Source organism: Triturus cristatus, chromosome 7 (genome assembly GCF_964204655.1).
Source record: "Triturus cristatus chromosome 7, aTriCri1.1, whole genome shotgun sequence".
In the NCBI taxonomy this organism is placed as follows: Eukaryota; Metazoa; Chordata; class Amphibia; order Caudata; family Salamandridae; genus Triturus; species Triturus cristatus.
Window position 1 is genome coordinate 1,625,673,943 of NC_140590.1, and position 24,905 is coordinate 1,625,698,847.

At 40.4% G+C, this 24,905-nt stretch overlaps 1 protein-coding gene across 4 annotated transcripts in view; it reads left to right on the forward strand.

Annotated features, from left to right (window-relative positions):
* Positions 1-24,905, forward strand: part of RTEL1 (regulator of telomere elongation helicase 1) — a 358,799-nt gene that overhangs the window by 6,534 nt on the left and 327,360 nt on the right. For all 4 annotated transcript variants that reach the window (XM_085619604.1, XM_085619601.1, XM_085619602.1 and 1 more), the window contains exon 2: positions 22,968-23,103. In XM_085619604.1, the coding sequence (XP_085475730.1) occupies positions 23,002-23,103 (102 nt within the window). In that variant the 5' untranslated portion in view covers positions 22,968-23,001. The remainder of the gene's footprint in view (positions 1-22,967; positions 23,104-24,905) is intronic.

Below are 24,905 nucleotides of genomic sequence, written 5' to 3' on the forward strand. Positions count from 1 at the left end.
GAAGGCGGGGAGATGTGGAGGTTGAGGAACGTGGCATTGTACCAGAAAGGAGGCGAGCATGCGAGAGGTGAGGAAGAAGAAGGGTGTAACGGTGTCACGTTGATGGGAGAAAAAAAGATTAACAGAAATCAGAGTGACAGTGGTAACGAGGTTACACATGATAATGCCAGGTGTTCATGAAGTTTGGGTGGGGCCAAAGTACACAGGCCTCCCGCTTACCTGGAGGACTATGTGAGAATGTAAGTGAACTATGTGTGTTTGTTTCTTTACACACATTCCTTCTCAGTGCAGGCCTTAACTTTTAGTATTATCATTTTAGTTTCATTTTCATGTATATTTACCTTTAATATTTTGTTAGTAAAAGGAGGGGAATGTCTTGTGAGGTAACTTGTTAGGTCTTCTAGAATGTAAGGCTGAGAACACTCTAAGAAAATCAGATGCTCCTTGGAGTGGATCGACCCCAGGTTGTGTGCTGCATTAAATCATCTTACATTAGAATCGTTCTCATTCTGACTTCAACGGCCCCCTTTCACCATTGGTTGCCCTGCTTCTTAGTTTTCACCATTATCTCTTTCCCCACCACATAATATAAAACATTCTCTACTGAATCCTTTCACTGACCCCTCTTTTCTGTGCTCTGAAGTGGTTCACTGGGTTCAAAGGCCAGTTATGAGCAGAGAGAACCCTGACATGGTTTGTTGAGAGGTGCAGGTGTGAGGCCTGCTTTCTCTGTAAGCAATTCTCCTTCAGGAGTCCAGGGTCACTTTATACAAAACAAATCTTCATTCACAGACCTGCTGCCCTATGTGTACTCCGGATGAGGACAATTTTAGTTTAATTTTCTCTATTGAATAAGCAAAAGGAATCGTTCTGATATTATCTCCAGCTCTATGCTCTGAGCATTGTTTTTTTTCCGGTTCAGGGTAGCAGGGATTGCTGAAGCATGATTCCTCTTGTGAAGATCAGTAGGAACTCTGGCTGAAATAGGTATGGGGTCGGGATGCTGAAAAAGTTGTAGCCTAATTTTGTAGGTGTTGTGAGTATGTAGAGATATCCGATAAAATATCAGCAACAGACATTAAAGTGAATTCACAGACATTTCATGTGAGTAGAAGACAGTTGCTGTGATGGGACACCACTGATTCTTCTGACCCATAATGGTCACTGCTGTTGTGGTTGGTCCTCTGTATGTACTGCTTGGTCTTCTATATTCCAAAAAGGAGGGGGTGAGAAGTGATACAGGGTTCGTTCACCTTCCCAAACATCTAACAATACAAAAACAACAGGAGGGAGCCCATACTGTGCTTAGCCTATCACTCCACACCATCCCAACGGGATCATCCTATGGTATTGAAAGGACTCTCACCCACTGGAATTCCAAGTGGCATGCTTCATCATAAGAGTCCTTTACCAGATACTATGTGCATCTGAACTGTCTCAACCTTGGTAGCCAAGTGAGCTCTTAGGTTATTGGGTAGAATCCCAGATTTAAAATCTAAGGTGTCCTGAGGGATGATTTATTTTTCAAACGGCACCCTGACAGAGTTAAAAACAGGTAGGGATGCACTAAAGTTTGTGAAACTTTCATTTATCATACTCATACATGCCATATCTGTGTGTATCCTTATACATGTCTCCAAGTGATCCCTGTGATTATTTCACATCAAGCAGAACCAGTGTGTAAGCAGTACAAAGTGTGAGTCTCCATTATAGTTACTTTAAAAATGTGAAAATACTCTGCATGCACTAGATTGGTATACAGTGTGCAAGCATTATCCTTGTGATTACCAAAATATCGTATTTGCTCCACTCATCATGCATAGAAGTGTGATTTTTTGATCATTCCTTTTACTCAGTAGCGTCCTATTTAGAGCTCCATGAGGGTAAGGAGGCAGGTGGACCTTGTAGTCAAACTCTGTTAACAAATAGGTAAAATAACATTCATAAGAGTGTCAGTGTCTAGGTGCTCCTACAACCACTTACTTCATCAAAAGTCTCTTCCCGGCCATGAACCTATTTGGTTTCTCCTTCCCTCGCATACTAGCATGGTGATAGTTTCCTGGCCTTGAATGCCCAGTGTTCCTCTAAATATTGTGGTCTCATGCGTCATCACATGATGACGTGCTGCTATCTCATTGGGCAAGTGCCACACGAGACTGTGCTGCTGCCAAATTTTCTTGTTTTGTATAAAAAATAGCCCAAATGGTCTCAATTGTGAGATGTTCTTTTAATGCCTATTAGTTTTGTTTTGTATAGAAAATCGCACAAATGTTCTCAATTGTGAGTTCTTTTACTTCCTATTCATTTCATTATGTATCGAAAAAGGCCCAAACGTTCTAAATGTGCTGTATTTGAGCTCTTTGATCCGCTCCAAGAAAGGTAACCGTTCTTTTTTTCTTCGCCAGTCCCAAATAATGCAACGCTGAGGTGCGTTGTTGTGGCCCTATTATTTGCATATTGTTGGCAGTAGCCACATTGGTCAGGATGGGGAAAAAGAAAATTACTGGTGGTCCTTCTGTTTTCTCAGCCAAGATTACTTCCATTGATAGGATGTTAGTGTAGTGTTCACATTGTAGAATGTCATGAGTCTTCTGGGGCTCCAGGTTCCACTCTGGACGGTTGGTAAAATCTGAATGTACTGTCTGGAAGTGGTTGTCTAAGCTGTTCTCTCCAGACTTAATAAATATACATGAAACCTGCAATTTGTCTTTCTACATCGTTACTTCATGTTGGCGACGAGCGGGAGTCAAGGAGAGGACAGCGTTCACTTTGTTCTGATCTGAAGGTATTTCTACTTCAATTTATGGGCTAAGTGTGTGAATGCACCGGCAGCTGTATTAAACTTTGTGCTGTGATTGCACCCGCGGCTGAACCCAATGTTGTCCGGCTTTGCTGCGTGAGCCCGAGGAAGTAGTGCGTCTGTGGGCAGAAGGAATAGCAGCTGAACCAAGTGTTGTCTGGTGTAGCTGTGTACCTGTGGCGGAGCCCGAGGGAACAATGCGGCTGTGGCCAGAAGGAATAGCTGATGCTTAAGGATACATTTACATCGCGCTTGCAGCAATTTTGAGAAATTATCCGTGTTCTCTACATTTCTTAAGGATCGTGCACTGCAGCGTTACAAATTTGAATGTAAACATGTACCTTACCCGCATTTGGAACTAAATTTCAGCGTTCGCGCACTCTCACGCAAGCAGAAGACTGGAAGTCGAATAGCACAGTGCATGCTGGGAGCGTGATGACATCACGCGCTTCCGGCGGCCATCTTAGGTGTGAGACTTCACCAGTATCTTTCCTTTCGTGATTTCACGAGCATTTTCTCGTTTTCGGATTGCTTTATCTATATGTTTTTTAAAAGAGGAAAAAAAGGTGCGAACATTATTTCGGTGATTCGCACACCTTTCAAGTAAGGAAAAAGTTTTTTTTTTAATGTTTTGGTTGCTAGGAGCTACTCGTTGAGTGTTTTTTTTTTATCTGTTAAAACTATCCTGTTCAGGAAAATAAAGCAAACTATACTAATAATACCACTTATACCAAACCGGGCAAGTATAGTCGTGGGTATTCAAAACATTAGACTACATATGAATAGTATTACATATACATACTTCTGATATTGTTGTTGAAATTGTTTTATTTCTATACTCGCTATGTCCAACATTTCAGCACCCCCACATTTTTTACCCTCTGCCGGTGAACCTAAGATGGAATGGGATTTATGGTACCCCATGTATCTAGTTTACGTAGAAGATTTAGAGGAGGATGGTTGTTCTCCCAAAAGAAAATTGGATCTTTTGAGACATTGTTTAGGTGGCCAAGGGATTAAGGAATTCGATAATTTACCTCCTCTTGAGAGTACAGAAGGAGTAAATGTCTTTGAAGTCGCTGTCAAGAAAATTAGCATCAGATTTGGGAAGAAAACAAATGTGGTAATGGAAAGATTCAAATTCTGCTCTCGCGCTCAGAGAGAAGATGAATCAATTGAGAGTTATGTATCTGCTTTACGTTCTTTAGCGGGTTCATGTGCATTTGATACCATTAATTATGAGCAGGTACTAAGAGATCAAATAATGATGAAAACAAAGAGTAAGAAGATACAAGAAAGGTTGTGGTTAGGCACGGAATCGTCATTAAGCGCCGTTGTTAATATTGCCAAAGGCATTGAACAATCTGAAAAGTTCGTTAACGAGATCAGAGGTCAACCTCAAACTTTTAGCACGAAGGTACAAGACCCTGTAGCTGAAGTATCACTAGTTAAGAATCAATTCACGCCCAAAAGACAGCCGTTTGTCAATAGGAAAGACTCGGGATTTAAAGATAATAAATTCAATAATAGAAGAAATCCTGTGATCTGCTACAGATGTGGCAGTTTTGACCATATAGGTAATTACAAAGGGTGTCCTGCTTGGAATAAAATTTGTATTAAGTGTAAGAAAGCAGGCCATTTTGGGAAAATGTGCAGATCATAACAGAGGGCCAACTGTGTTACTTGTGAAGAGGAAGAAATTTCTACAGAATTTAATGAATTCAATTGTATTTCTTGCGTATGTGAGAGTAATTGTAAAGGTTTTCCATCTGGTACAATATTAATTGATGGGAAAGAAGTGTCAATGATGATCGATTCTTGCGCATGGTATTCTATTATTGGCAAGGATGTATTAAAAAAATTGTGGGATAGCAAAGAATTGTTACCCCCAGATATCAAACCGGGTAGTTATTCAGGGCACAAAATTGATTTAGAGGGTTTCATTTGGGTAGATTTTGTTTTCAAAGGAAAAAAAATTAAAGGGCAATTGTATGTTGTGACCAAGGGAGTATCTATATTAGGATGGCCACACCAACAAGAGTTGGGTATAAAATTGGATCCTAATGCCTCGCCGCCTGTGTATAGTGTTTCTACAGACGATGAACAGATAGTGACAGGATGCGGACCTGTTTATAACTGAGCACTGTTCATAAAGTGTCTGAGCTAACACTAACCAATTTTAAATTCATAATATGTTTAATTTTCATCATAGAAACAAAGTATTCACTGAAACATTTCGCAATATTCGTATGTAGAACAACAAATAAAGATATTGCGGTTTGTACCAATGCAAATTCATATGCTGTATGCATAAAACTCATTTACATACAGTATTCATGTGTAACATAAATTCAATTTACTTGTTGTCATCATTTCAAAATGCAACATAATTACAACACAACAAAGAAATGAATGCCCAATGCATTTCGGAACCACTGTTCCTTCGTCAGGGGCCAGTCTGAAAAATAAAGAATAAACCGTTTCATTGTTTAAAATGTTTTTAAGGACTCAATCTCTGGAAATCTAATGCATCCCAAGCACGTCTCAAAAAGAGTTACCTGTGAGTGTGTAATGTTGTTCTCTGTTTAATGAGGAACCTCGTGATTCTGTGGGTGTAAAGAACGAGCCATGTTGGGTTAATGTAGCAACTAGGACCTTGAATGAAGAGAGTATGCACTTGTATACGGTGTCACAATGGATTTAAAATCTTACCTCTAGCGAGATGCTTTATGGAACTGTGTAGAAAGAATGAGAAATGTCAACGGAAAGTGACATGAGTAGTCATAAGAGTTTACTGGAAGAGCAAACTATGCGGTGTGAACATGCTAAGGGCATTAAAAGCAGGTAAAAATCTTACCTTAAGTGTAAGTGTGTAATGAGCTGTAGAAAAATAAAGAAAGCCGGGAGTTAGGAACGACGCGAGGTCAAAACTTATGGGTGTTAAACCACCGCAACTATCAGTTGGAAAATCCTTACCTTCAAGTAGTTTACGAGCAAGAGAAACCAACGGAACGCCTCACCAAATGAACGAGTTGTCAATGGACTGCAGGAGTCCGGATGCTTATGTGATGAAAAACCGGAACGCGAACCGGAAGTGCTAGAACTAGGAAGCGAACCTGGGGGGCAAATGCTGTCAGCAAAAGAGTACAAGCTTAGAAGGCACACGAAGGCGCCATCTTGGAACAGGGTAAAGAGACTGACTGAGGGGTGAAAAAGTATGTAAACGCCAATAAGTTATTGGGAATACGGGAGAGGAAAGATATTACAAATGAACCGAATAGTAGAGTGTAGTATGCCTCGTATTCATGCTGCTTGCAAGGCAGGCGATGGGGGATGTAATCGTGGTATAAAAGCTAACACAGGAGGCGCGCGGAAGCGCCATCTTGGAGCGGACTCAAAGACTGGCAGGAGAAAAAATACAACTAGGATAATAAGACAATGTGAAATAAAGTATTCGTGATGGAGAAGAGGTGTTCTCCCTAAAATACACTACATAAACTTTCAAGAACGCAGTAAAAGGAACCAAGGAACTAAGAACCTAGGATATCATCCATAAAATGGTATCTAGGTTACGCATATACAATGAATAAACAAAGAGAAAAAAGAAATTCTTCCGTGTGTGGAAGACAGTGATTAAACCCTCAGGGGAGGGAGGCTGCGACTCTTGTTATGTAGTCCGAACATTTTAAGAAGTATACGTGTTTGGTGAACATTGGAGTGTATAGGTAAAAACAGTGCACCTAATGTAAAGGGTGGCTTATCTGTGATTGTCGGCAATATTGTGCTGGTGTAAATGTTTGTAATTGTACTACAGTGCTTAACTCATGCGTGGGGTATGTCTATCGGCCTAGGGTTACTGGAATTGGTTGGTAATCACGTGATTAGATGAAGCATGACATATCTAACCTGTCATTAAGCCCAATAGGTGTCATGGTGCCCAAGAATTTGATCCAAAAGACCTCCCTTTGTAGGAGTCTCAGGTGAGTATTGACTCCTTGTCGTTGCTCCACATGCTCAATTATTTGAAATCTGAGTTGCGATATCGAGTGGCCTGATTCATGCCAATGTGACGCTAAAGGTGAAGTTTTGCTCAGAGTCCTAATACGACTTTTGTGTTCCGTGAGTCGTATTTTCATTTTCCGTTGAGTTTTTCCGATGTATAATTTTCCACACGGGCATTTGATCCCGTAGATTACATTAGAGGTATTGCAATCGCTGGTGTGTCGAAGTACAACATCCTTGCCCGTGGTGGGATGTTTCAAGATATTTCCTGGGATGACGTTGTTACAATGTGAACAATTTTGACATTTTAAGGTTCCTTTGTTGGTGCAGATGGTGTGAGGTTTTTTAGTGGAGGAAATTAGTTCACGGAAGTTTTGACCCCTAGTGTAGGCATGTAAAGGCAAATCACGGAAAATGTTGTTAAAATCCGTTTCGTTGGAAAGTAATTCCCAACGTTTGTTGATGATTCTTTTTATAGCACTTGAACTGGTAGAGTATTTGGATATGAACACTATGTCTGATTTGTTTGTTTTTTTAACAGATGTCAGTAGTTCTCTCCGTGGTTTTGCCAAGGCTTTTGCTGCACAAGAATCAATGATAGTTGAAGGGTATCCTCTTTGTTGGTATTTCTCTTTGTGTACATTAATCTGAGCTATGCTGTCTGATGTATCTGAGCAGATACGTTTAATCCGGATGAATTGAGAATAAGGTAGATTGTGAATGAGATTGGTGGGGTGAAAACTGAAGAATTGTAACGCATTGTTGCGGTCTGTGGGTTTGGTGTAAATAGTGGTGGTGAGTCCGTGTCCGTCTAAGTTTTTGTTGATGGAAACATCCAGATATTGAATAGTTTGTGTGTCAATTTTGTAGGTGAATTGGATCCTGGGATCGTGGGAATTTAAGGTTGTTATCATTGGTTCAAATAGTTGCTGTGTGTTGGTCCAAACCAGGAAGATATCGTCGATGTATCGACAGTATGTGTAGATGTTTGACCACCACTGTGGAATGTCCATTATATGCTCCTGTTCAAACATAGCCATGAAGATGTTGGCGTACGATGGAGCCCCCGGAAAACCCATAGAGGTTCCCGAGAGTTGAGCATAAAATCGTTCGTTCCATTTAAAGTAGCTGTGATGAAGGCAAAAGTGAAGTAGTTGTAGTATGAAAACTTTTTCTGTGTCTATGTCTTCGCGTTGAAGGAGAGCCCATTCAACTGCCTCCATGCCTGTGGAATGAGGAATCGAAGTGTAAAGAGCCACCACATCGATGGTACACAATAGCCAAGTGGATTGGATGTTAGGTTGAATCAACTCGAGTTTCTTGAGAAAGTCTGTGGTATCCTTGGTGTATGACCACCAGTTCTGCACAAACTTCTGCAAATAGTGATCCAAAAATTTGCCCACTGGGTCAAAGATTAAGCCACATCCTGAAACAATAGGTCTGAAAGGAGGTTGATGTAAGTTTTTATGTATTTTGGGTAGCATGTAGAGATGAGGTCTGCGCGGATCAGATGTAGTGAGAAATTGTCTGGTCTGTTCGTCAATCCAACCTAAATCGTATGCTTTTTTCAGAATGTCTTGTAAAATGGTGTCCAGTTGTGCTGTGGGATCAGTTTGTAAAGGTAAGTATGTTGTTTGGTCATTAACATGGGTGTTGACTTGTTGTAAGTAGAACTCTGTGTCCATTATGACAATAGCTCCTCCCTTGTCCGCGGGTTGGATGGTAATGTCTGGATTGGTTGCAAGGGTTCTCAAAGTAATTCTTTCTTTGTGTGTCAAGTTCTGGTGTTTATTCGAACGCAGAGACAAGTTTTGTATATCCTTTTTCACCATAATCTCAAAAGTGTCCAGCATCTTATGGGACACTGGGGCTTGGAAAGTACTTCGTGGCTTGAATTTTGTTAGTGTACCAGAGTCTGGAGTTGCATCTGTGACTACAACGTTAGAGAAGTAGTGCCGTAAGCGTAATGTCCGCATGAACTTGTAAAATGCTACTTCAATTTCCCATTGGTTTGCATGGTTGGTTGGAACAAAGGACAAGCCTCTATTCAGAACTGCTTTCTGGTGAGATGTGATGTCAACTGATGAGATGTTGATGATCAGGGAATGTTCTTCCCGCTTCGTAGCGATTTTCCTGCCCTTTCCTCGCCTGGTCTTGTTGTTGCGGAGAGGGTCTCTGGTTGTAGAGATGGTGGTATTCCTTGATCCGGGGCCTGGGATAAAAAAGACACCGTGCTCGTTTTGTTTGCTTGTTCAGTGGCATCCTTAGATGAATTTGCATTGGTACAAACCGCAATATCTTTATTTGTTGTTCTACATACGAATATTGCGAAATGTTTCAGTGAATACTTTGTTTCTATGATGAAAATTAAACATATTATGAATTTAAAATTGGTTAGTGTTAGCTCAGACACTTTGTGAACAGTGCTCAGTTATAAACAGGTCCGCATCCTGTCACTATCTGTTCTTCTGCTCAGTGGGAGAGGACAAACTCCCACATAACTGATGCACCGCTATTCTTACTCTGAGGACTATTGATTAAATTGATTTATCATTTGGAGTGCTCCCTCACTCAATTGTTGTTTCTACAGACGATGAGGCATTTGTGCTAAACATAAAAAACTTGTATCCTAGGGTATTCAAGGATACTCTTGGAAAATATGTAGACTTTAAACATAAGATTATCCTTAAAGACTCTGCTGTATCAGTGAGGCATAAAGTCCGCAATGTACCTTTGGCTTACCGCACTAAATTGAAAGACGTTAGCAGATCTAGTTTCTAAGAGTGTGATTGAACCTATAGAATCGTCTCCATGGGTTTCTCCGGTGGTTCTTTCTCTCAAAAGTAACGGGGATCTCCGTCTGTGTGTTGACTTACGCAGTTTAAATAAAGAGATCTGGATTGACAGACACCCTTTTCCCAACATACACGAATTGATCTCAACTCTCTCTGGTGCCTGTGTGTTTTCCACTGTGGATCTAGCTAGTGCATACCACCAAATTTTGTTACACGAGGAATCCAAATCTCTAACAGCATTTACTACACCTGAAGGTATGTTCCAATTCTTACGGATGCCTTTTGGGTTAGCTAGTACGGCCTCAGTCTTTCAGAGGCTTATGAAGGATGTGTTGGAAGGTTGTCCTGGTGCAATTGCTTTCCAAGACGAAATCTTAATTTTCGGAATTCTTTTTTGAAGAACATGACTTTAATCTAAAAACGGTTTTAGATAGTATACAGAAGAAAGATTTAACGCTCAAATTTTCTAAGTGTAGATTCAGGAAGGATAGTGTTGAATATCTGGGACATGAAATATCAAGTGAAGGTATGAAACCGAAGTTAGACCATGTAATTAGTATTCATAAGGCACCGGCACCTACCACGAAAGAGCAGTTGATGTCCTTTTTAGGTCTAACTGAATTCTATAGTAAATTTGTGAAGAATTATTCTTCAAAAGTATTCCCTCTACGTGTATTATTGAAGAAAAATGCCAAATTTAACTGGGGTGAGGAACAAAAATTAGCTTTTGAAGCTTTAAAAAAGGATATCAGCTCTGCCCCCTTCTTGAGACCTTTTGATATTGGAGGAGAATGTATAGTAGCAGTGGATGCTAGCAGCACGGGTTTAGGTGCGGTGCTTATGCAAAAGAATTTTGGAGAAGAGTTTATAGTGTCTTATGCTTCCAGGTCACTGCGTGGTGCAGAATATAACTATTCCACGATTGAGAGGGAGTTGCTTGCTTGCACTTGGGCTGCCCAACATTTCAGACAATTTTTGTGGGGCAATAAATTTCAATTAAGGACAGATCATAAACCTCTAATTAACATGTTAGCAGCGGGAGGTGGCAAAACACTTACGGCACGGTTGGCAAGATTAGCTGCTAAACTACAAAAGTGCCAATGCTCAGTTGTGTACATTCCTGGCCGCATGAATGTACATGCTGATTGCATGTCTCGACTTTCTTTGCCTTTGCCTGATGTTCCAAAGCTGCATAGGAACACAGAAGAATATGATATAGCTTATACTATGGAGGATGTTAATTATAGTGTAAGTTAAGAAACCATTTCTGAGGAAGTGTGGGCAAAGGCAATGTCTGATGATGTGATACTGAATAGTGTGATAAAATACTTGCAAGTTGGATGGCCTGAAGAAAGAAAGTTGTATGGAGAAATCAGTTCATTTTTTAAAGTTAAGGACGAACTTATGTTCTCACACGGATTTGTAACTAGAGGTGATAAAATAGTTCCTCCTCAAGAAATCAGAGGAAAATTGATCAATTTGTCTCATGAAGGACATTTGGGCATGTCCTGCACTAAGCGACGCTTGAGGGAATTCTATTGGTGGCCTTGCATTGATAGCATGGTAGACAAGTGGGTTAGAGAATGTGCCCAATGCTCTAAAAGTGATACGTCAGTTAAACCTTTATCTGTGGATGTCTCTCCCATTGAATATTCGCAAGGACCATGGAGGAACCTGGGGGTTGACATAATTGGTCCTTTGTGTCTTTCTTCTGCCAAACATGTTTTTGCTCTAGTCTTGGTAGATTATTTCTCAAAATGGCCAGAGGTCAAAGTTGTAGACAAAGTTACCTCAACTCAAGTTATAGAGTTTTTGGATAATGTATTCAGCAGGGAAGGTCTTCCTGCTGAACTTGTCTCTGATAATGGCCCACAATTCATCAGCAAAGAGCTTGAGATGTTTTTAAATAAATGTGGCATTGTTCACAAGAGAGTTTCTAATTACAATCCTATGGCCAATGGTCAAGTTGAACGTTTCAACAGGGTGGTAAAAGAGTCCATACAATTGGCTATTAAGAGTAACATTGATTGGAGGAAAGCCTTGCGAGCCACTTTACTTGCGTATCGTACATCCCCTAACTCTGTTACTGGTTGTTCTCCTTTTGAAATGTTAAGGGGAAGGAAAGCTAGTTCGAAGCTCATGCCTTGGTGGTTGAAAACTAATAATCTCGATGATCCAGTTTTGGATTTTAAATTAGTCAGAGAACGTGTACAAAAATATCAAGATAAATTGCGACGAGAGAATTGTAAAAATCGTCCATCGAATTGTAAAATTAGAGTGGGTGATTTAGTACGAGTTAAATTTGGTTGTCCTGACAAAAAATGGTCTAAATGTCTGACCCTGTCAAAGTAATTGAGGTTTTTAGCAAAGCAGTCAGAGCACAAGGTGGGAAAATTTGGAATTTCAGACTGGTATCTATGTACAGGTCTAACAATGTCTTTAGCAAACTGAATGTTATGCCACAAAATAGATACGGTAATTAATAAGAACAAGGAAGATTTTCAGAATTTTCTAGACACTTTTGATGGCTCTGATTCTGGACCTGATCTCTGTGTTCCATTTGCTAATTCTCACGATTTAGGTACTTGTGATACCATTGTAGAATCCACTTTAATTCCGGATACTGCTGTGGCACCAAGTACTACTCTCCCCTTGTGAATCAAAATGTTGTACCGGGGGAGTGTTAACCCATGCAGAATGAAGAGATGTCTGTTCCAAGGAAAAGTTCTCGCATTAGGAGATTACCTGTTAAGATGAATGATTTTGTTAGATTTTAATTCTCATTCATGTGTTGCCTATCTTGTAAGTTTTATTTATTTAGCAAATGTTTTTTTTCAAAGGGGAAGGTGTGTAGTGTTCACATTGTAGAATGTCACGAGTCTTCTGGGGTTCCAGGTTCCACTCTGGACGGTTGGTAAAATCCGAATGTACTGTCTGGAAGTGGTTGTCTAAGCTGTTCTCTCCAGGCTTAATAAATATACATGAAACCTGCAATTTGTCTTCCTACATCGTTACTTCAGTTAGAAAGGGCAGTTGGGGTCATCAGCATGGAAATTGCCCTCAAAGGGAGAATACTCTCATTGAACTCGGGTGCTGCAATAGGCTTATCCCAGGCTGTGGATTTAGTATCATCACCCTTGGTGGTGTTGGCCCCCTGTTCTTCTGTGAACCTTCTGGAGTTAGATACTTCAGACTGGAATTTTGACACCTCAGAATGGCATGGAGGCAACAGTTAAATCCAAAAGAACAAGGCGGGTCACTCGGTCAAATTCATTGGAGGCCAATATCACAACCAGTTATTTTGATGGTGAGCATCTTATGGAAGCATACAGTTCCAGACTTAAGGAGCTGTTGTGGGCTGAGCTATCCCCATTGAGACACCACTTAGAAGCTATTGAATCTCAGCGTACTCTTTGGAGCATGGGGTTTTCTGGAGCCCCGCAAGTAAGGCCGTTGGAGTCCTCACTGCTGCTTATCCATCGTTGGATTCCTTACCTTCTACGAACGGTGCAATCCATTCTGGAATGGGAGGGGATGTTTCCGAAACTATCTCTCAGCTGACTTTGGCATCCTAGGAGTTATCTCAAAATCCTGCACGTACCCCTGGTAACCCACAGCTCTGTAGGTCCTCCCAAGCTTAGGGGTGTGTATGTGTGCATGAGGTCAACAACAACGACAGTGACATCAACAGGAACATCAACATGGACCGCGAGTTCGGGCCAGCCTGGAGGAATTCAGAACCAATTGCACTCCAAGTCTGGCACATATTAACCTCCCCCCTGCAGCCTGCCCGTACATTACAGTTTCTGCTGGAGTGACTCCTTACAGGACAATCAGATGGAGTCCCAAGCTACGTTTTTAAATAAGGTTTTAGATTTATATACAATTCAGAGCACAGCAATAAAGTGGTTTTGATCCGACACTATGGCAGATCTAATTTTAATTCGAATAACACTCCAAAACAGTACAAGTTAAACAGCACAAATGTAAAAAATGTCCATGTATTTATATATAGCTGGTTGATGCGTTGACACATAGATAGAAGGTGCAGACAGCCGACGCGTGTTTCGTCGTGCTGACAACTTTTTCAAGGCTGTTAATAAAAGTAATTACACTACTTCAGAATACAGATGAAATTGCCAATTGATTGTCTTGGTGTCAACCATCCCATAGATGCATTATAAATTTCACTGTGAAGTGCAAAGTACAACATGCAATGTCCATAGAAAGATGGTGTTCAATGTGAACATAGCCTGACATGACTATGCAGAGAAATACCCCAAAGTAATCAGAATAAAAAGGGAAGCAATAATAGAGAAAATTCGAGCAGAGTACCTAGTGAAAACATATTGTGTGTTATGAGTACGTAACTCATACGTTGTGAAATCTCAAATGCATACAGGAAAATAAACCGAAGAAACACCAACACCTGAGTCTAAAAAAAGGGGTTGTAGTTCCGACCGAGAAATACATGCAAAGTACCTTAGAAAGTTGTTACCCCGTTTAGACCTTTCAAAACGTGGGAAGAAACCTCGGGCCCACTTCGTATACAGGGGTAGTATATAGTAAGGATACCCATAGGTCATTGAGGCTTAGGTAGATAAAATGTCAAATTCAAATACGGCCTCCCGTGGAGATGATTAGAAATGTTAGGTGAAAAAAGAATGCTTAAAAGAAGGTACGATATGCCACTCTCAATTTAAATATGGTATCCTATATCTTTTGGCATCCTTATCTCATGTAGAAAAATGGATACTAATTATAAAAGTTTATCAAATTCGGCAGTTGCATGAAGACTCCAAAATGTACGTAACTCAATATTGGAGGTACGTAATACATCCATCAAACGTAAACCATGCATCTTCAAGGTGAGCAGCTACACTACTGAGCATAACATTATAAGTAAAACTGCAACACACAAGCTAGTGTAAATATAAGCGTTAAAACTAGTTAACTGAACACGTCATTCACATACATCGAGATCCCGTGTTCAGCATCATTGAACTAACCAGCCGCATTGTACGGTTAGCACTTTTTATTCTTAATCTTAAGAACCCTATCAATTAATGTAGAAAGCCACTAAAAAGCGGTATTGCCCAGGCAGACCACTACCTAAGAGCCCGTCTTTGTCTGCCACCGGGGCTTTTCATTTTATTTGGAGGAAAATATTTTGCTTACGAGGAGGGTTGGCTGGATTGACCCAGGACTTGTGGAAGCTGATGGGAATTGTGTTATTAAATTTAGATCCCCACAACTTGTCCAAATGCTTTTATTTGGAAACTTAAGCTATAGCCATGTGAAGAGCACCATTTCCTTGGTACCCAATTGGATTTTTCCTCAAGCCTGACCAGGATTCATCTTTAAATCGGAACCAAAACGAATCAAAGTCCAGAAAAGGTGGCCCCAATTTTTTCCGAAATCATTTTCTGGATTACCCTGTTACACGACTCAGACCGCCGAGTACCTTTCTAGAGCATTCAATGGATTTGTGTTTGGTGCCAGTTGTTGATCGATTTGAGTCTCTTTCTGCCATTGATTAACCATTAGTCAATCTGCCTCTTTCCTCCTCATCAGAAACTAATAATGTGTCTGCTGCTCCGTCCAGGTCTAGCTCTATGGCGATTAGTAGAGCCAGGAGCCCCCTCTGGCGTTTGAGCTGGAAAGTAGCAGGTCTCAAGGGGAAGACAACTAACCCTGGGCGTAGTAGCGCTACGCGAACTGCGTAGTGCACTGTTCGCGATCATTGCACAGTGCCGGATGCTTGTCCGCACTGTGCAATCATTGAAATCGGCATCTTGCACAGTGCGAGCTGTCGTTTCCTGCCGCTCAAGTAGATTTTTACTCGAGCGGCAGCTTTCTCATCGCGGACTGGTAGTTTCTCATCGCGAGCGGTTGCGAGCATACGTGACCACTCGCAATGAGAAACCTGACCTTCCCGCATTGAGAATCTCGCCGGGAGGTTTATTTTCCACGCTCGCGATCGGCATCTTGATGTTGCTGATCGCGAATGAGGAGAAAAGTCTCGCCGGGATGTCATTTTGCTCGCTCGCGGTCGCCAACTTGACGTTGAGGACCGCGAGCGAGCAAAAAATGCCAACTACGCTACACGATTTTGCACTGTGCTATGTGCAATTTGCGTAGCGCGAAGTAGCACAAACTACGCAAACTTCACGAGCGTAGCGTAGTTGTCCGCCCAGGGTTGAAGACAACCAACCTTGACTGGTTTAACGTTATTGCTAATCATACACAAAAGACTGGTTCTATGAAGGTATAATCACCATGTGACACAATAAGCTGTGGTCCAAATCCCTATATCTTTCGGTATTTTGAACTCCCCTCTTTTCTTGGTTTGAGGTAGTCACCAACAGCCTTTCACCTTCAGTTTTTTAAAATTCCTACAGAAAGTTTTACTTATGGCAATCCCCACTAATAATCCTCTCAGTAAAAATACAAAAAGAGAATATCAAGTCCCAAATCAATTACACCAAGTGTTCTTGGGTTCTTGAAACCAAATGTTTTTGAACAAAGTGTTTTGAAAAAAATGTGAGAAAACAAGATGACACCTCACGTGCGCAACACCAATTGAGCTTGCTGATTGGTACTCACCAGCTGTGCCCACTTTTATCATCATCGGTTGTCATCTTGCTCAAAAAATATAAATGAAGTGTCCACGCAATTAAACCCAAATTGTGAAAATAAGTGGTGAAACAATCACATACCAAAATGCGACTGAAATGTGAAAGTAAAAATGAAAAGGATTCACTTTTTATAGAACCAAATTTTATTCCTCCTTATATGTGCACCTAATTCAAAACTTTAAAAAGGTTGCTTAATATGCATACCATTGTATTATGCCGACATGTTTCATCGCCATACAAAACTTTTTGGCGATTTCTTCAGGGCAAATACAGTCGCTTGGCACCAGTCGGGGACACCTCTTAACCCTTAATTCGGGAACCTTATTGAGCCATAATTCCTCGTACCAGCTCGTTTCTACAGGTCACAACACGGGCTCCATATGGGAGTCCTCGCAATGGATTCGCATTCAGCTGTAATGCAAATCACCCCAGGCCCCACGGAGCTCCTTGTCTCCACCGGTTAACGTTATTGCTGCCTATGATGTCATTGCTTTTTAGAAGACCTGGGCCACCTCACTATTCTCTTGTTCTGGTTTTGCCTGTTATTCGAACCCCTCTGTACTATCTAACCGGGGTAGAGCCAGGGGAGGTCTTTCAGTCTGCTTTTAATTGTATCTTAATATAAATGTGACAGTGATCGATTCGGGCTGTTCGGCTTTCCAAGTCTTGTGTATTAAGGATAATTTGTGCCTTTGCTCATTTCTATTTGATTAATTTCTATAATAATGTTTTTGCCAAAGCTACCTGTGTACTTTAGAAAATATTAATGGTTTTAAGTAAACTATAGTAAGCTTCTGTAGTACAGCCCAAATACATTATTTGCACAGATTTTAACACCAAGCTAATCAGTAATTCTGAGTACCTGGGTAATAAGGGGCTTATTATTTTAGCTAGTGCTAAGGAGGACAGAGGGGTAGAGTTGAGTCTCTATTTAGCGGAACATTATTTGGTGGACTTTGTTTCTTCTTGAATGGCAGTAGCCCAATCTTAGCGGGTGGGCCTCCACCATAGATTACATTTTTGTAACTAGAAACTCTCTTCTGTTGTTCTCTCAGAGCACAGTCGTTGAGACCTGATGGAGGATCATAATGCTCTTCTGGCCATTGGTCATTTTCCAGTTAGTAAGAATAACCCCCTGGTAGTTGCTATGGAGATTTCTCAGCATTCTATCAACGGTTTAACCTAGGGTTACCCTCTTTCTTTTGGTGAAGAAATACCTGTCCTCTTTTCTGGGTTGCTCAGCCGAGGAGAGTGGATACGTTCTTTTAGATCATGATAGTCCTTTATGTGATGGTATTAAGAGCCATCTAATGAAGCCAATTAAAATGACTTCTAGGTATCCAAGGGCGTTTGATGGTTTCTCTTGAACCCTAGGGATCCTGAGGAAGTTCGAGAGGCTAGGAGGTCCAATATATTTACCGGAAGACCTAGGACGAACTCCCTACTTAATAAGGACTGGGAACATCTTGAGAGGGCAGCCTCCGGTAACTGCAGCAAAGTATACTGTGACAGTCAGTAACATTCGACCCTGAGACATACCCTGACCAAACCCCTTTTATCCTGTAATTGAAGCTTGGGTGGTACACTTTATTTCCATTTACCAACTAACAGAAGATACATCTCTAACAAGTTTATTGAGAGCTAGGTTGGGTGATATACCACCCATGCAAATCACACTGCCTGAAGTTGAGGATGCGATCAAACAAAGCCCGGGTGGTAAAGCTCCAGGGCCAGACAGGGTACTAAAGGACCTTAATAAATGCAACATTGACCTTTGGGGCCCCTTGTTTGTAAATGTATTTAACAACTCTTTTTGCTATAAGATTCCGAGGGCATGAGCACTCTCGATTATCGTTCCTATCTTCAAAAAAGGGGACCGGACATGTCAAAATAATAAAAGTTTTCCTTTTCAATATGGTTTCCCCCCCCTAGAATGGGTACAGAGGAAGAATGTTTGAACTTGCAGTTGATCTGGGTAAATACACGTCCGCCTAGCACGGTCCCCTGTACTTGGCATTCATGGATCTGTCCCCAGCTTTCGATTCTGTTAATAGGACCAAGCTTTGGCTCAAGCTGTTGGACTTGGGCATTGAGGTCATCATTGTAAATTTCCTATATATTCTACATGAGAACTTAACTGCCAAAGTACAGTACGGCCCACTGGGGGAAACAACTGATATTTTTCTATTGACCTGCAGAATGCACCAGGGGTGTATCTCGGCGCCTCTTCTGTTTATATTCTATATCAATAACTTATGCCCTCGTTTGGGTGCAGTTACTGACGATGTTCCCAAAATTGGCAACACTTCAGTACCGGAGTTACTTTACGCCGATGGTGCCTTTTTGTTGGCCTTGACTCTGAGAGCTTTTAGAACTTTAGTAGAATCATTTGTTTCTTATGTGGGCACTCTTGATTTATCAACAAACTTCGGGAAGTCGCACATTACTGTGTGTGGTCCAGGGAATAGAAACCTGGTGTCGTTGACTGTAAGGGGCCAGTCCCTGAGTTGTATGAACAACATTTTGTTATCTTGGTGTTACCTTTCACCCGGGAGGGTCGTGGCAGCCCCAGATTAACATCTCTCATATGAAACTCAGGAGGGCTGCTGGGACTATCCTGAATCTCGTACCGACCAGCTCTAGGGGTTCAGTTTCTCCCTTTTTAGGTCGAGCCTAAACAGGGCTTGCGCTATCTCTTCGAGACATGTTGTATAGACTTTCTGGGCCTACAGCCCGCCCATTGCTTTTCCTTTGTTCCATGTGTACTTAAAAATCCTTTCTTCCAAGTGGTTAATCTTTCCTGTTTGTCCCTCCTTTTCGTCAGTTGTTCACTCCCACAGAGCAGCGCCCCATTACTTGTAGCCTTCCACTTGCCCCTTTGTAGCATCTGTTTAGGGTCTACTTTTCTCTTTCTTTAAGAGCATTTCACACGAGCGCGCAATGTTTTCAGTGGCTCCAAGTTCTGTAAACAGGGCTGTAATTCTTGTTTTTATCTCCTCACATAGAATATCAGGCGCTGTTTTCAAGGGGCCACTTTAATTTACTTTCTCAGACTTCAAAGTGAGAGGATAACCTCCGTCCCACAGCCTCCTCTAGCTCCGCTGTTCAAGCCGTCCCACCACGCCCTCCCACTCCGAGTGCGTTCGTTTGTAGTCCTACAATTATGTCTATTGCCTGAATGCATGGGCATTCTTTTTACCATTGCTTACTTAAACCTGGGTTTAAAGTTCAGGGATTTTTGCCTGAACCAACGACTGGATCACGAATTTTAATAAAAGTATGGTGAACGATTATATTGTAACCATAGCATTTCCAGACCCAGTGTCTCATCTCGCCCTTGAACACAATAGATGGAAAAGATCTTTCCTGTTTCATTTCAGGGCAAGCACTGTGTGAAGGTTGTTGTGTTTCAGGGAGATACCGCTCAATGGGGAATCCGTATATCTGCCTGCCCCTGTGACTGGGTGTCTGCACAATCACTGTTGCACTTTGTTTTTTGTACATTTTATAAGTATTATTTTATCCTGTTTCTTAAACCAATTTTTAAAAGTTTATGCTTTGTGAAGTGTAATGAAGCTTTATTGCACCTGCAGCAACTTGGCAGCCCAGATGTATTTTTCAGAGTTTGCTCTCTTTTAAAATCAGAGGTGAAGTGTAGGAAAAGTTTTTAAGTTCCTATTATTGATGGTGTATATTTGCCTGTAATTAATAGTTGTGATCCCCTGGGCTGCGATAAGTTGAAGTTGTTCCTTGTGTGTACTTACAGTTATTAACACACTTGTGGTGTCATGAATTCCAATTGATTATTGTTTTTAATATTGATTGCATTTTAATTTTTGCTTCTATAACTATGATGTATTGTTTTTCTATTTTTTTAAAATAGTTGATGCAACCAAATAAAGATTTTTTAATTGAATAAACTCCCATGTCTTAGACTTCTAGGATTATCCCTTAAATCCCTTCTTCCTTAAAGTAAAAGGGAGACATTTAAAAATGAAATGTTTAGGTTTCAGTTTTTAAGAGCAGGCAGTGGCCCCTCCGACCACAGCCTGCTCTTTTAAAATATATATTTTACCTTCTCATAGAGTAAGTGGTCCAGAGAGGAACCCTTCCCATTTGTGAATGACTTACCACCACTTTTAAACTGGTGGTAAAGTATTATTGTTTTGCGACCAGAATTCGGTCGCGAAACTGTATACATACTATGCAAATACAGTATATTAGAAGGGACTCTTTAAATACACCCCTTACGAATACCAAATCGCAAATGCAAATTGCTTGGCCCTTGTGCCACATTATTAAAGTGTGTTTGCAGAAGCCTGGGCCTGTCCCTGGTAAATCGAAGTCCATAGCCTGGAGCTCCAGACACTGAAGGGAAGGAGAATGGAGACATATCTCCCCTTAGGAATTTGGTGAGAGTCTTGTTAGCAAAGGGCTGCTGATTAGTTTTTCCTGAACACTGCCATTTTAGTAGTTGGTTGAAGTGGTCCCTGATTTCTGCTTCAAGAAGGCCGATGACAGCCAGGTGCTGTAGCGTCTCACTTCTTTGTTCCCTTGTTCTAGATACTCCTGCTCGCATCCAGCTTCCCGCTGTACGAGTAATTACCTTGCAGAAAGACAGTGTCTAAGGAACAGCTAGTAAATGATGAATGTAAGAGAACCAATCCAAACTGGTTCTGAAACCTTAGACAGTGAGTCCACATTCCCTGCCTGATAAATGCGTATAATAGTAGGATACAAACCACCTCACTTTGTTTAAGTTCCAAGTGTGAAGCCAGGAGCAATCCATGTATGTTGAGTTTCCCTAAGGGGTACTTTCCATGAAGTGACCGAATTGCTGTATTCGTGGTTACTCATTTTCATCTATATAGGGCAGTGAGCCTCACCATACTGTCGAATGCTACAAGTAGAACAGATAAAATTAGAGAAAATATAAGAAATGCATGGCGGATACTATGGACACAGAGGAGAAAGCATTCAAAAGCATTAAGACGAGCAGCGCAAAAAATAAATTCATTAAAGTGATACATTTTAGGCATCATCACTCCCTATCGTAAACAATCAAGAGGTAAGATCAAGTTTGAAGAACTGGAATACTATCAACACTGATGAGCATTTGTCAAACATTTGCTCAGAGAAACCGTTGATAGTGTATTCTAATAAAATGTAATATATGCGATATGTTGGTGAAGGCAGAACCGCTAAGTTCTTTCAGTTCAATTGAAACAAATATTTCCATGTTTGGACTCTACTAATTGTAGTAATATTATAAAGGGAATAGGCATTCTGCAACCAATAAGTGGGGGGAAAAAATCCCAGTGTGACACTTCGGAACTTGCGAAACACACAATGTAATACATTTGATCAAATGGCACTTGTGATCAGGGTTATGTTAGTTAGATGTCATTGAAATTGAGAACGAGATTTGCAGAACATAATTCAGTGATACACACTGTGTACATGAGATCTAGTATGATAGAACATTTTGTTTAAGAGTAATATCACAAATATCGTTTCAGATTTGGGAAATCTTAATGAAATGTTTGAGAGCAAATTTTTTAATGAACTAACTTTAAAGGCGTAAAGGTTAGTGGATAAAATTCCTGAATAAAGAACAACCAATTAGAATGAATGATATGGTTTATTTGTGTTGCTCTCTTTAAAATTGTGTAAACTAAGAACACACCTAACAAGACTAGGAGATTTCTCAGGACGTCAACAATGGTTCTGGTTCGAGTTTCTTCTTAGGAAATAAAAATCGTGTGACTGGCATTGTGAATGCTGATTTGGGAGCATGGTATTTGAGCATCAACAGATACAAGTAAAACTTAAGTATAGAGTGACCCACAAAGCTCTGACCAGGAAAGGAGGCTTATGTTATTTTGTTTACATTATTTGTTTTACAGTGAAGTTAATATAGAATAACTAATGATTAATTATTTTTGAGAACTTAGAAACGTGTCAAGTTGGTCAGCTAAATGAATTGAGGATTGCAACTAAGGAATCCGAGAAGATGATTTAATAAATTTAAGTTTAAATATTAATAAACTTCATTGAACGTGTTCATTTTGAGTTATTAAGTCCTTATTTGTTAAATATAGTTGGAGTACAGGCCGATTTTAAATACACGGTTGTCTGTCCATGAAAGCAGTGAAATCACAGTTTCACTGTAGAAGTTTATTAAAATACAATCAGTCTGTGAGTGTGGTGGTGGAATTTCATGAAACCCGTGGCCTGCCTTGCAGGGCCCAATCCCTTCCTCATTAACAAAATCAATAGCGTCACCGTAAAATAATGGCTTCAGATCATTAGCTTCTTGGTCGACACAGGAATGTTCCCAGATTGAAAAGAGGTCAGTTTGAGCCACTTTTAAATTGACCCTCTGCAGACATAGACAAACTGAGTAATTTCAGACAGGTAATGTGCGCTACTTTTGAGCTTCCATTCCTGTGGTGCTTTACCCTGAGAAATGGATTGTAACACACTTGAATGCTTTTGGAAATAATTATTTCAACTGGAGGCAGATGTAAATTTAACTAATTTGTTCGCTGTGGGATCTGTGTTCTCACTCCTCCCTCACCTTGGATTGGCCCCACAAGCTATGGATGTTTACTACCTGCATCCTACTTGAGTCTTATATAATGTACCCATATAAAGTAGACCCCTATGTTTTTCATATACACATTTGTAGTTTCTGTTATGTCAACTTTCCATTTCTGCCTCTGTACCCAGGATTCAAGGTGCGTGTAGCTGAGTTCGAGCCGCAATGCCGAAAATCCAGATTGGAGGGCTATCAGTGGACTTTCCCTTCGAGCCTTACAAGTGCCAGGAGGATTACATGGCCAAAGTCATTGAGTGTCTACAGAAGGTGAGAGATTGAGGAGGGCTCGGGGAGGTAGAAGAATAACCTTGGTTTCAAAGTGGTGGGATCCAAAATAGACACACTGTTTCTGCCCGCACAATTTTTGCTTTTGACACGTGGGTTGCTTGTGTCGTGAAGATTTACTTTCACCATCAAGCTGTGCGGAAGTAAGACCGAGCTGTAGAAATGTTCTTCATGAAAACTGACAAAAACCAATCTGTAAAAATAAATAATATAGACTAGTAAAATATTGACCTTGCATAAATATTTCCCTATAATAAGCTTTAAACTATTTTAATCTTCTCATTTATTGTAGTGCAGGGTTACATTTGTGCTCTAACTCCAGTCCTGGCATATTTAGGGATAAGTGATATAGGGATTAGGTGATGCTCAAGTTTCTTGTAGAAGCATATAAGCATTGTTAACATTTTGGCAGTGTTTATTATAGAGTATGCCTTTTCAGTCTGTTTCCTCTGAAACAATGCACTATTTACATTTTAGATGCAGACACAGACAACTCAAGAGTTGTCTTTACCATTAACCTGCAAAGAGCTTTAAGCTAGGGACAGAAACTCACTCTTTTGCAGAATGGCCATTTCTACTTCCTGCATGCAGGATGATTTGAAAGTTTAGTACTCTCGAAAAAAGGAAATACTCCATTGCAGAAGTAGGAACCAGTATATAAGCAAAAGGGCGGCCCTATATGCCAAAAGGAAACTGTAAACCATATTGTGAGAAATAGTGGTTCAATGTGGACTCAATTACATAGATTCAAAAACTTTGTGGCCACTGATGAACTTTGTGGTCACTGATGAACTTTGTGGCCACTGATGAACTTTGCGGCATTACTAATTTGAACCGGATTCTAGTAGCTCACAGTATGCCAAGGCAACATATATTTGGGATGAGTGCTCAAAGTGATCACATAGCACAGTCAAAACATAAAAAAACTTTAAGCATCCATAAAGGAATGCAAAAGACAATTATATTTGAATGTATATACTAATGTACTAATCATTGTGACTCAAAGGAATGGACATAATAAAAACTATTTTTTTTAAATCTCTCTGCTTACATATTTGTCAGCACCGTTTCATCCTTCGAGGTTGCTTCTGATGTCATTTTCAGGACAAGATCATTTAATGAGCAGACACAAAAATCATAAAAGGGAGATTGTGCATAAGCTGAGTCCTAATTTTGCCCAAAAAATGGATTGTCTAGCAATCCCATTTATGAACAACTCACTGCGCAGTGGTATCCTTGATAGATTTCTGAAAAAAACTAAGGCAACTGTTTTAGGGATTGGATTTAGCTGAAGGTGCCAAAATGTACAATGTGTCAATCACATGTCATGAAATCCATGTATCTACTTACGAAATAGTAGAAAGAAAAGTTCAGTGGATGAAAAGGCCCTGGATAAATATCCAAAATGAATGATCATTTGAAGTCTGATTTGTAATGATGAAAAGGACCAAATAAAATGGTTAAGCGAGTACATACCTCTTGGAAAGACAGAGTTAATTGTAAATGAGAAAGTTAACATGATGTTACAGGAAAGCCTTGGAAAGCTCTCAGTACCCACAGTTCGGCCAGTCACTATCTGGGTTTAACAGTGGATGGAGCGCATGGAGGACGTGTTCATTTAAAAAAATGGCACAGCTCATTTGTGCACGCTTTAAAAAAAGAAAAAGAGTACTCCGCTCATTAATGTATCTGGATACAAACCAGGTTAGAAACTGTTATTTGGAACACATCACTGTTCACGTTTAGAGATTGTCTGTTTTATAGAAAAGCAAGGAAAGACGGGA